The 12,551-nt window shown below is 33.8% G+C and overlaps 2 protein-coding genes across 2 annotated transcripts; both read left to right on the forward strand.

Moving 5' to 3' along the window:
- The first annotated feature begins 3,969 nt into the window (after nucleotides 1-3,969).
- On the forward strand, nucleotides 3,970-7,333 carry LOC134255910 (glutamic acid-rich protein-like). Its single transcript, XM_062738508.1, has 9 exons — nucleotides 3,970-4,094; nucleotides 4,209-4,269; nucleotides 4,504-4,578; nucleotides 4,932-5,023; nucleotides 5,418-5,478; nucleotides 5,848-5,922; nucleotides 6,286-6,377; nucleotides 6,901-6,961; nucleotides 7,247-7,333. Exons 2-9 carry the CDS (start codon nucleotides 4,210-4,212, stop codon nucleotides 7,331-7,333), a joined length of 603 nt encoding a protein of 200 aa, XP_062594492.1. The 5' UTR covers nucleotides 3,970-4,094; nucleotide 4,209.
- A 2,661-nt stretch (nucleotides 7,334-9,994) lies between these two features.
- LOC134255911 (uncharacterized) lies at nucleotides 9,995-11,182 on the forward strand. The gene is made up of 3 exons (XM_062738509.1): nucleotides 9,995-10,771; nucleotides 10,918-11,004; nucleotides 11,150-11,182. Exons 1-3 carry the CDS (start codon nucleotides 9,995-9,997, stop codon nucleotides 11,171-11,173), a joined length of 888 nt encoding a protein of 295 aa, XP_062594493.1. The 3' UTR covers nucleotides 11,174-11,182.
- Nucleotides 11,183-12,551: the final 1,369 nt, after the last annotated feature.

A 12,551-nucleotide genomic window follows, 5' to 3' on the forward strand; every position in this document is an offset into this window, starting at 1 on the left:
AATAATCATTATAATTTTATTTGAGCAGCGATCATTATGATTGATTTCTGAGTTAAAACAAAATGCATTTGCCATACTTTCGAGCTCTTATTATTTATCTAGAACTTTTATATCAGCCTTTCTGCAGCGAACAAAAACGAAAGTAGCCCGTCACCGCAGCAGAAACATCCAAGTCTTTAATGCGTGCGTTTCAGAATTTCGATTGTCGGATGCTCTCTTCAAGTTGATATTAAAAATTTTGTAATCAGTTACATACAGAAAGACCAGTTCTTCATGACCAGCGTAGTCAATAAGTTTTTTGCGCTTAAATTTTAACAATATAGCATAAAATATACGCTGGTGACCCGGAATTGGAGACGACCCGGAATTGGCGACTTGTGTGAAACGACTGTGAATAAAAATTGCATATGTGGATTTTCAGGTGAACATGTGAAAGCCCTGTCAGGTGTTGTGTCTTCGAGGGCGAAAACGATTTAACGAAGGGAGGGATGTAATACCACTAATGGTTTTGGCCGTGGAAATTGGCCTGTGTAACTTAGTCGGTAGCTAGAGCTCCTAACTAATGAAACGGGGTCCAGGTCTGAGGATTTGATTGTGGTCCAGCCACACATTTTCTCCCATTCTCATACAAGATACAGAGATTGATGTGTCTTCAGTTCAGGCATAATCGAAACAGAATACATGTACGTTTAATTTTAAGGCTTTTTCATTGACGTACCTGTAACTACAACGGTCCTCTTCTCATTCCCCATGTTTGATGAACGTAGAACCCCGCTAATATTAAATATTATTCCAATATGAAGTCAAAATACTACATGACGGAGGGCCGAAACTGTCATGTCAAACACCCACATGATTACACAAAAAGAAAGTGAAAGTACAGAGATTGAGGAGTTCCGATACAAAGAGTGAGAGATCGTTACACCCCCCTTCCCAAAAGGTGTGAATGGACATTTTAGCAGAAGATTTCTAAACATTTTAGTGCGGGGAGGGAAGGGGGCGAAGGGTTGTCAATATTCAAAGGACAATTTAGTGGATTATGTCAAAAGAATGAACAAAATGTTAATTAACATTAATTAATGGAATAATTACAAAAAAGTTGTGCTAGGATTAAAATATATCATAATAGTAAATGAAGAGGATAAACCATTATTAAATCACAAATGCAAATATTGTAGAATAGATATTGAATATAATAGATTTCACAGCAAAAGAAACTATAATATAAATTTAAACTATAAGGCACAAAGTGAATTTACAAGCTAGATTCTTAGAGAAACTTTAAAAACAAAAATAAATTCAGGAGACGAGATATAGAGAAAAAGGAAAAAAAACAACTCAAAACAATTTCTTAAACATTTTAGCACTTGAACGAAAACCTTCAGTTATTCAATTTCAGCAATCTGCATTTTGTTCTTCTTTTATACCCAGGTAGTATTGACAAACATTCAGAAATACTTTTTGTTAAGCTACAAATAATTTTAGACACCATACATAGTAAGATTTGTATGTAGAATTGGGCAAAATGAATTGTATTTGTTCGTAACATTAATTTCATAAGTCGTTTTTAAGACAAGTCTTCATCCGGTGGCATGATACACCACACAGTCCGGCTTTTGAAATTTCAAACATAAATATATTTATAAGAAAGCATAAGCAAAAAGATAACACATGTTAAAGTCTACATCGACTTATATAATATTGTAACATTTTACACGTCATCAACTTTTCACTGGGTGTACAACCTGCTTTTCATCGTGAATTAAAATTTAACCAACTTGATTCAATGCCATATTTCTTTCACTCAATTGACAACAAATCGCGTCCAGATCAAAGCCAACTTTGAAAAAAATCCTGACTTTAGGAACGATTCAAGTACATTGCTGATCACGACGGATAGTATTAAGGTCACATTTGAAAGATCAAGGTCATGAGGGTCATCTAGGAAATAACTTTATAATATCCAATCTCCATAAACCTTAATAGTCATAAAGTATCAGAATTAATTTGAGTAATTCAAAATCACGTCTCTTACTTGTCCATAATAAATCATTATATGTTAAAAACCTTCTAAAAAAAGCTTTTAATAAATGACATTTTAAAATTTGTAAAGTTTCGCCTATAAGCCACATACACTTGTGCAGATATATGTAAAAAGCCTACTCAACTCACACAATGAACATGAAGCATATAACACAACTGCAATAGTCTGCTGTTTTTACAAATTCATGCTAGTATTTTGATGTCAAACTTTTTCTTATGTTGTTTGCCTATTTTGTTTTGATGTGCCATTTTTTTCATTGGACTTGTAGTACTGATATGTTACAGTTATATTCATACGTCATTTTAATAAATGCTGTGTTTTATTTGAAAATAGCAAAAACAACGATTCTATAAGCTAATGTTTCGCAACATCTCATTTTATGTAAATTGAGATCACACAGAACAGCATATAACACAATGCAATACTCTGCTGCAAATTCTTCGATTTTTTTAGACTTGTAGTACTGATATGTTACAGTATTTACCCTTGACCTAAGTCCCATGTAGATTACTAGACAGAATGTCCCATGTACATTAGCATTAGACGATAAAGTCAAAGAATTCAAAACAATGCATCACATAATTAACAAGCGTTTTGGAAACACTGATGCCCCCGTATGGCAGCTTATGGTGAGATTTGAAGTTTCTCAAATGCAAGTCAAACTCCAAGGTCAAAAGGTCAAAATTGTTGGTATCCAGAGAAAGGTCTTGTCATAACTCATAATGAACAAACCTGTGAAATGACATATGAAAGCTCAAGTACGAACTGTTCGAAAGCTACCAAAGTTAAAGTTTTTACAAGTTGGCCAATTTCTAAGGTCAAGGTCAAAAATATTTATACCCATTCATTGAAAAGTCTTCTCACAATATAAACATGTGAAGTATGAAACCACTAGCACCAACTATTCAAAAGTTCTCGTCATGGTAAAAGTTAGGTAATACATGATTTTGTAAAAGTGGGCCAAACTCCAAGATCAGGGTGATGATACCCACTACCCACAGAAAGGCATTGTCACAAGGAATACAAATGTGAAAGCCATAGCCCTACCCACTCAAATGTTGGGTGGCTGTGGCCATTCTAGACTATATTAATATTTAGAAGAAGAGCTCCATATTTTTTTTTGCCAAATGATAGTTGACAGCTTAGGATATCATATCTAAAAAATTAGATTATACCTAATTGTTAATTTGTTGACCCCCAGCCTTCTTAAAAGTAACCTTGATTTTAGGACGATTTCCACCTTAGTTTGGACTTTCTGTAAGGCGGGGCATTCTCGGCACTATGTTATTAGCGTCTGTCAAGTGGCGAATACATTCTCTTTGGTTAAGAGATTAATAACATCAGGAACTTTAAATTGTTGTTGACAACGATGAGACGACTTAAGCTCCACCTCTTTACCGGAGGTGACAATGTCATTGGTTATTCGATACACTAATAGGCATTTGCCCGAATTTCTATCCCATGTATATTTCAACAGTGAAGGAAATCAGAAGCTAATTATGTAACGTCGAGAATGCCACGCCTTACTGAAAGTCCAAACTAAGGTGAAGATCGCCTTAATGCAACATAGGCTAAGACAACCGTACTAGTTAGATGTGGTTGTTGTACCATGAACGAAGAAGGTGAACATATAACAGAGTACTTTGGTTACAGGACTCCCGAATGAACGTCATTTCCACATGGATAACACATGGATGAAAATGGAAAAGATCTCTGTAGGATGTGAGAGTAAAACGAGATGCAAATGTAGGCAGTGATCACTACCTTGTAACTTCAGATTTTAAACTTAATACGTTCATTATTTCTGTATCACAACAGGGAAGAAATAAGGTCGCGTTCTTTGACTTTTGGGGATTTTTTGAAAAGGATGTTCCTCCACTTTTTCTCATTTTATTTTTTCGTTCAATTTGAATTTTATAAATTGCAGCAGGTTTGCAACCCCCAAAATGTACATCTACCAGTGACGTCATAATTACTAAAACGCAACAATAAGTGTGACGTCATAATTATCACTACAACAACAATTGGAAAGAGCGTGCAAAACACGGAGGTAAATTTTTATACTCAGCTCATTTACATTTCTTTTGATAACACAGACTGATTCTGAGTTTAAATACATTTCTAAAGTGTAACAATTTTGGCACAATGTCCTTTATTTTTCTAGAATGAAAACTATGGACTACAACGAAGTTCTAGATTTCGGGGATGGCCCTGTCACAGACGTGGTAAGCTCAGTTCCATGTATAGATGCCCCATAGGCACAATTACCTTAATTGTCAAATAATAATAAATCTCTCAAACTAGTAGCAGATGTTTTTATATAATAACATTTATTTCCGTATCATTTTATTTCCAATGAAAATGCAAAAATTTGTCTTAGATTAAAAAAATCTACCCAACACATTCTTTGAAATGTCAATCTTTTTTGCATTAATTTATTACTTCAATGCTTTTTTCAGGATACAAAACTTGAGATATTAAAATTCAGCTACAATTGGGCAGACGCAGTTGAGGAGGAGGAAAGACGTATGGAGGTACAATATTAATATAAAATACCGATTTATACTTGAACTTAAGCTTATTTGTATCTTTAAAAATATCTTTTTGAGAAACAGGTTTAAAATGCATATTTTTATTATATATACATATTTTTCAAATAGCAATTTTTTGTATTGTATTGTTTATTACCGAGAACCATACAGTTCATAGGTTTAAACAAAATATAGGTTTGTAACAAAACTACAGAAAAATATCATTTAACAACATTCGAAATTTTCGATACTTAGTTGATTTTTCTTTGAAAAAAATTATGTCAGCTGATATTCACTACGGACTGATTCGTGATTTATTGCTATTCAAACGTACTTTTATATATATATTGTAATAGGAAGAACAAAAGCAGCAGAAAGAAATGAAAAAGAAGATGGAAAAAGAAATTTCAGGGGAAGAGAAGAAAGATTGCAACAAGAACCACAAAAGGTATCATAAAATAAGTGACCCAGCGGGCACAATTGATAAATTTGCTATTTTTTGTAGAGATGCTACAATACATTTTCATCATTTCTGTATTATATGCTGACTTTACAGCTTGGGTGTCACAACAGGGAAGGAATAAGGGTCGTATTCTTCAACTTTTCGGGATTTTTTTAATTTACGAAAAAAGGGGAGGGGGTTACGAGTTTATCCACAAGTGACGTCATAGTCTCTAAAACGCAACAATTAGCATGACGTAATAATCATCACTATAACAAAAATCAGAAAGAGGATACAAAACACGGAGGTAAAGTCACGAAGATATGCTTAGTGTAGATAGCTTGTGATAGGACAGCATTCCATATTTCTAGTAATTCTGACATAATTTCCTTTTTTGTAGAATGAATACCATGGACTACAATGAAATTCTAGATTTCGGGGAGAACCCTGTCACAGATGTGGTAAGCTCAGTTTATATGACACAAGTGTGCATAGGAAAAACGGTGGTTAAGATTTATACTTACAATATTCATTGATATTCTTTTTTGAGAAAGTATTACTTATATATTCATGTAGAGAAAGATGCTGAATAAGCACATACACACTTATCTAAATCACCAAATACCAATTTATTGAAATCTATTATGTAAGCTATGCATATGCACAAGTATATAAGTATATAAGTAGAATAATGTTAATTTACCATTTTATCAAAAGGCTTGAATTACCGGTACTAGTCTTAGTACTAGTCTGACAACCCACTAAAATTGTGGAATGCTCTGTGCATCCATGACTCTGTTTCACTATAAATGTGTTGCTTTATTTTTCAGGACACCAAACTTGATATATTAAAATTCAGCTACAACTGGTCAGACGCGGTGGAAGAGGAGGAAAGACATATGGAGGTACAGATATAAATTACTGAACCTTATTTACTTGCATTACAGCAAATGAAAACCATACTGTAATAAAAGTTTTATGATGTACAATGTTATTCTTTTTCAAGTAACATTTTTTTGGGGCAAATATACAGTATAGTTATCAATTATAAGGTAATTTTGAAAGATTTTATATTAATAAAAGTGATGCTAAACAATAAACATGTATACTCCAAAGAAGCATTTGTTTTACAACTTAGTTACTGAATAATTATCAATTAACCACATTTTGATAGATTTTCTTTAATAAAATAAAAAATACAGCTGTATTCACTATGTACTAATTCATGGTGATGTTTATTGCTTACCAAATGTACATTTATATAACAGGAGGAACAAAAGCAGCAAAAAGAAACGGAGAAAAAGCTGGAAAAGGATATCGCAGGGGAGGAGAAGAAAGATTGCAACACAAATCACAAAAGGTACTGTACAAACACTGATCATCATTAAAAAATTGCTTTTATTTTTTGTTAAGATGCAATATGTTCATAATTTCTGTATTATCTGCTGAGTTTGCAGCTTGGGTGTCACAACAGGGAAGGAATAAGGGTCATATTGCTTAAAGCTTTAGGATTTTTAATTAACAAAAATGTAAAATCTTTGATTTTGAAGAGAATGTCCCCCACTTTCGTATTATACTTTTTTCATTCACTTTGATATTGCATGACTGCTAGGGATTGTATATACCCCTCCTATTCCAATCAGATAGTTAGCATAGAGAATGCATGTCTCTACCTGTGATGTTATGATTACCAAAATGCACCAATTAACATGACGTTAGAATCATTTCTATAACAAAATAAAGATAGGTAGTTGAAGGTACAAAACACAAGAGTTACAAGTCATGAAATTATGTCTATTCTGATCATTTAGATTACTTGTAATAGGATATGATTCAAGTATAGGTACATTTCTAGTAATTCTGATGTTATATCTTTTTTGTAGAATAACTACCATGGACTACGATGAAGTTCTAGATTTCGGGGAGAACCCTGTCACAGATGTGGTAAGCTCAGTTATATGTAAAGATGTAGATGCTTAACAGGCACCAAGACACCCTACTCCAAACCATTAAATGATACAGAGCTACTATATTAGCCACATCTATAAATATTATGTAAATTAGCAGAATAATTTTTTGTTTACCATTTTCAAAGATGGGGAGCAGCCTCACTAATATTTGTTTCCTAACTAAAAGCTTAATTTGGTCTTTAGATTCTGATAAACTCTCTTTTCTGAAATGCTCTGTGCATCCATGACTCTGTTTCACAATTAATGTGTATTTTTTCAGGATACAAAACTTGAGATATTAAAATTCAGCTACAACTGGTCAGACGTAGTTGAAGAGGAGGAAAGACGTATGGAGGTACAGATATAAATTAAAAATATATATATATATAGTCAAACTTCATCATTTCCAACTTGAAGGGACCAAGAAAAAACTTCGAGTTATGCAAGGATTTGATATATTGAGGGTAAAATACTTAAAGAATAAGTGGTTGGGACTTCAAAATCACTTCGACATATCCATGGTATTTGAGATATCGATGTTCGAGATACTGAAGGTCAACTGTTTATGATGAATCTAATTTACTTGCATGTCAGTAAATAAGAAAGGACTCCCATCTTTTGTAAAAAATACTTTTATTAAATATTCTTTAGAAAAGCTACAGTATAGTTTTCATTTATAACTACATTTTGAAAGATTTTCCTCCCCAAAAAAGAGATGTAACACTCTTCAAACTGATGCAAGACAATATTTCACTCACATCTTTTAATAGAAAGGACAAAAGCAGCAGAATGGGATGAAGAACTTAGAAAAAGAAATTGGAGGGGAGGAGAAGAGAAATTGCTACAAAAATCACAACAGGTATGGTAAAATAACTGTCCCAAACACATCTTAAAAGGTTTATGTATCAATGTCAGGTTGTAATAACACAATTTATAAAATATGTCATATAAATTTCAGAAAACAACCAGAAAAAATAAACAGAAAACAACACAGAGCAAGGAAGCATGCAAAGGTCCATATCATCAAACAACAGAAACTGCGACTGGAGGTAAAAAAGCAATCTTTCAATGAATTATAATTAATTGAATATAAGTTTTGTTTGCTTCAGTTAAAAGTTTCTTAATTTTCATTTAAGTTTCATTTTAATAATGTATTAGAATAAATGTGTATTAATTAATTTTAAAAAATGGAAAATATGAAAAAAGCTTAACGTTATTATGATCCTTACAAAATTTACATTTTATACTGGTAATTATGGTTGTTCACTTTTCTTTAGACTGCTGAATCCACCAAACAAATGATTGAAAGAGAGAACAGAAAAGCATCTGGAGATGAATTAACCCCAATTGCAGAAACCTCCAAACAAGTAACAGTGTGTGAGAGTGGGGAGAAGAAAACTGGAGATTTGTCAGCAGAAAATTTTACTATTTGTGATGAGAATGTGTCTAGAAAAAAGTCACCAGCATGTAATGTAGATATGTCACAAAAGAAACCAAATAATTGTTGTGAAATGACTGGGCTGAATTCAATTCCATGTGATAAGGAATTTTTTGAAGAAAAAGCAACTTTATATGACAAAGTTTTGTCAGAGAAGATATCACCAGCAAATAATGAAGAGATGTCGGGAGAAAAGAAAATTGCTCATAAAAAGAGGTCAGAAGAGAATACAACTGTACGAGAAAAGATATCAGGAGAGAAAATAACACCACATGAAGGGATGTCAGAAGAGAAGAAAATTACTCATGTAGAGATGTCAGAAGAGAAGAAAACTGCTCATGTACAGATGACAGAAGAGAAGAAAACTGCTCTTGTAGAGATGTCAGAAGAGAAGGAAACTGCTCATGTTGAGATGTCAGAAGAGAAGAAAACTGCTCATGAAGAGATGTCAGAAGAGAAGGAAACTGCTCATGTTGAGATGTCAGAAGAGAAGAAAACTGCTCATGTAGAGATGTCAGAAGAGAAGGAAACTGCTCATGTAGAGATGTCAGAAGAGAAGAAAACTGCTCATGAAGAGATGTCAGAAGAGATGGAAACTGCTCATGTTGAGATGTCAGAAGACAAGAAAACTGCTCATGTAGAGATGACAGAAGAGAAGGAAACTGCCCATGAAGAGATGTCAAAAGAGAAGGAAACTGCTCATGAAGAGATGTCAGAAGAGAAGAAAACTGCTCATGAAGAGATGTCAGAAGAGAAGGAAACTGCTCATGTAGAGATGTCAGAAGAGAAGATAACTGCTCATGTAGAGATGTCAGAAGAGAAGGAAACTGTTCATGTAGAGATGTCAGAAGAGAAGAAAACTGCTCATGAAGAGATGTCAGAAGAGAAGGAAACTGCTGGTGTAGAGATGTCAGAAGAGAAGGAAACTGCTCATGTAGAGATGTCAGAAGAGAAGATAACTGCTCATGTAGAGATGTCATGTAGAGATGTCAGAAGAGAAGAAAACTGCTCATGAAGAGATGTCAGAAGAGAAGGAAACTGCTGGTGTAGAAATGTCAGAAGAGAAGGAAACTGCTATTATTGAAATGTCAGAAGAGAAGGAAACTGTTCATGTAGAGATGTCAGAAGAGAAGAAAACTGCTCATGTAGAGATGTCAGAAGAGAAGGAAACTGCTGGTGTAGAGATGTCAGAAGAGAAGAAAACTGCTCATGATGAGATGTCAGAAGAGAAGGAAACTGCTGGTGTAGAGATGTCAGAAGAGAAGGAAACTGCTATTATTGAAATGTCAGGAGAGAAGAAAACTGCTCATGAAGAGATACCAGAAGAGAAGAAAACTGCTAATGTAGAGATGTCAGAAGAGAAGAAAACTACTCATGTAGAGATGTCAGAAGAGAAAAAAACTGCTGGTGTAGAGATGTCAGAAGAGAAGATAACTGCTCATGTAGAGATGTCAGAAGAGAAGGAAACTTCTATTCATGAAATGTCTGGAGAGAAGGAAACTGCTCATGTAGAGATGTCAGAAGAGAAGGAAACTGCTGGTGTAGAGATGTCAGAAGAGAAGGAAAGAGAAGGAAACTTCTATTCATGAAATGTCTGGAGAGAAGAAAACTGCTTATGTAGAGATGACAGAAAAGAAGAAAACTGCTCATGTAGAGAGGTCAGAAGAGAAGAAAACTGCCCATGATGAGATGTCAGAAGAGAAAAAAACTGCTCATGAAGAGATACCAGAGGAGAAGAAAACTGCTAGTGATGAGATGTCAGAAGAGAAGGAAACTGCTCATGATGAGATGTCAGAAGAGAAGAAAACTACTCATGAAGAGATACCAGAAGAGAAAACAACCGCGTGTGAAGAGAATTCAAGAGACAAAACAATACCACATGAGGAGATATCAGAGACAAAGTCACCAGTGTCTGTTAATGAGTCATTGGAAGAGACACCAGTAAGTGATGAATATTTGTCAAAATTCAAGTCAACGGCACGTGATAAAATGTTAGGGGTGATGAACTCAACTTCTTGTGATCAGCAATTTTTCAAAGAAAGCGCAAATATATATGATGAACAATTGTCAGAGATGTCACTACCGTGTAAAGAGGAGGGAGAGAAAGAAACTGCATATATTGAAGAATTATTGGCACAGAAGGCAGCTTCACATGATGAAAAATTGTTAGAAGAATTGTCACCTGCATATGAAAAAGATTTAACAGCAAAACCATCAAGAGATTGTGATGAAGATTTGTCAGCATTGATATCACCAGCATGTAATGTAAATTTGACAGGAGAAAGACTCTATGTGTGTGATGAAGCAGTTCTTGTACCAGTCAACCAAAAGCAAGAAGTCTCTAAGGATCAGGAGAAAACATTAAAGGTACATTTAATTTAAAACCCTAAATAATTTTTAATACTTTTAATATTAAGTGTTCAAAAATTCACATACAATTAATGTTGTCCAATTTATACCTTTTGAACAATAAGAAGGCTACTATAAAAGTTCTCTTTACTGTATATTTTCAGCCTTTGTTTGATGATGATGAGGAGGAGGAGGATGATGGTTGGTTTGGTCCAAGAACACTTTTCTTTTTCCATATAGATTATTTCAAGGTATAGTTCAATTACCTTAAAAATCTTCTTAATATGTTTTCTTATTATAGATACATACACAAAATAAAGCAAGAATTATAATTTCTATGATTAAGATGTACATATGTATATGAAAGGTCTCAACTATTTTTTTTATTTGTTGTAGGCTGCTGGAAAAGATGTCTGCTAAAAAAGAGAAAAAATTGCTTTTACAAGATATTCAAAATTTTGTTCCTAAAGAGAGAATAAATGTTTTCTTTTTAAAGTCAGTCTTTGTACTTTAATTGTGCAGCTGAAGTTATTTAGTAGCATACGCAGAGGTCAAAATTCAGATTTATACTTCTTCTTTTTAAATTATGTACACACTGTACATAAGCAGAATATGCTAGTGCATGTAATATGTTAACAATCATGACAGATGATAAAATGCAAAGAGAACATTCATGAGCCTTTGCTGAAAAGCCTATGAAGATGATTTTGAATAAGCATTGGCTCTTGTGACCATGAATCAGTCCTGAATTATAAATAAATAGTCACCTGCATTCAGAATTAAAGAGATTGCACTTGTAAAGATATTCTAAAATGGAATGAACCATATGGAAATAACAAAGAGTATTCAAGATCAAAAGCCCAAAAAACAATACAATATAGGAGCAGAGCAAACACGAACCTCCAAAACATCGGAAATGGGATCAGGTGCCATGGAGGAGTGAGCATCCCCTGCCGACCGGTCACACCCACCGTGCGTTCCTTGTCATGATCGGGAAATAACGGAAAATCCATCGTCAATTCAGTGTAATAATGGATTAACAAATACTATGAGAAATATCAGTCAGCATTTGACTCAATAATAAATTGTTTTTGCTGACAATGTCATTGTATCGACCATAGAACTTTCGAAATGATGACTTTAAACGAGACTGCTGATATTCTTGTTACATCAAGTTGCTTGTCAATAATGTATCTATTAAAGCTTAAAATTTAATAAGTTGTTCATAAGCAGAGCATGCTCTAGCGTATAGAATCATCTGACAGATATATATAATTATATATAAACTCCGTATGCAGGTGATGAAAGTAGATTGCTGCATTAGTAAGGGAAGTTGGCGATAGAAAAGTTAAAGTCATCACGTATATCATAGAGCTTTGTTGTTAGATTACCATTAACGTCTTTTAAAGTAAAATAAACAAATATGAAACAGACTTCTCAGACTCTGTGGTATCTTTTGTCTCAAGCTCAAAAGGATATATCGTATCGAATTGACAATACGTCGTCGATATATCTAAATGTCGAGTTGAAGGCCACAGCAAGTGTTTTGAAAAAATTGGTTGATGGTCCTCTCTCAGATCGACTGACTGAACTCAACCCAAAAACAAAAGTTTAAATGTATAAGCTTCTGGCCTTGCTCTTCGTCTGACTTTCAACCATTAGATTTTAGGCCGAATGTAGCGTAGTATTTTTTTCCCCTGCAATATAGGATCTCAGACAATTAAAGGGCTTGGGTTAATTCAGTTAGAGTAGAATTAGTTTGAATATAGTATAGATAAAATAAGTTAGAGCAAAAGAT

Source organism: Saccostrea cucullata, unplaced genomic scaffold (assembly GCF_032062105.1).
Source record: "Saccostrea cucullata isolate Sc308-1 unplaced genomic scaffold, CSIRO_AGI_Scuc_v1 ctg16447, whole genome shotgun sequence".
NCBI classification, from domain to species: domain Eukaryota; kingdom Metazoa; phylum Mollusca; class Bivalvia; order Ostreida; family Ostreidae; genus Saccostrea; species Saccostrea cuccullata.

Excerpts from the sequence above, each read along its gene's own strand:
- LOC134255910 (XM_062738508.1), top strand. The coding sequence starts at position 4,210 with ATGAAAACTATGGACTACAACGAAGTTCTAGATTTCGGGGATGGCCCT. Across the intron at positions 5,024-5,417 it reads TGCAACAAGAACCACAAAAG|AATGAATACCATGGACTACA; the intron begins GTATCATAAAAT and ends CCTTTTTTGTAG. Across the intron at positions 6,962-7,246 it reads AGAACCCTGTCACAGATGTG|GATACAAAACTTGAGATATT; the intron begins GTAAGCTCAGTT and ends GTATTTTTTCAG.
- LOC134255911 (XM_062738509.1), top strand. The coding sequence starts at position 9,995 with ATGTCTGGAGAGAAGAAAACTGCTTATGTAGAGATGACAGAAAAGAAG. Across the intron at positions 10,772-10,917 it reads ATCAGGAGAAAACATTAAAG|CCTTTGTTTGATGATGATGA; the intron begins GTACATTTAATT and ends GTATATTTTCAG. Across the intron at positions 11,005-11,149 it reads TCCATATAGATTATTTCAAG|GCTGCTGGAAAAGATGTCTG; the intron begins GTATAGTTCAAT and ends TATTTGTTGTAG.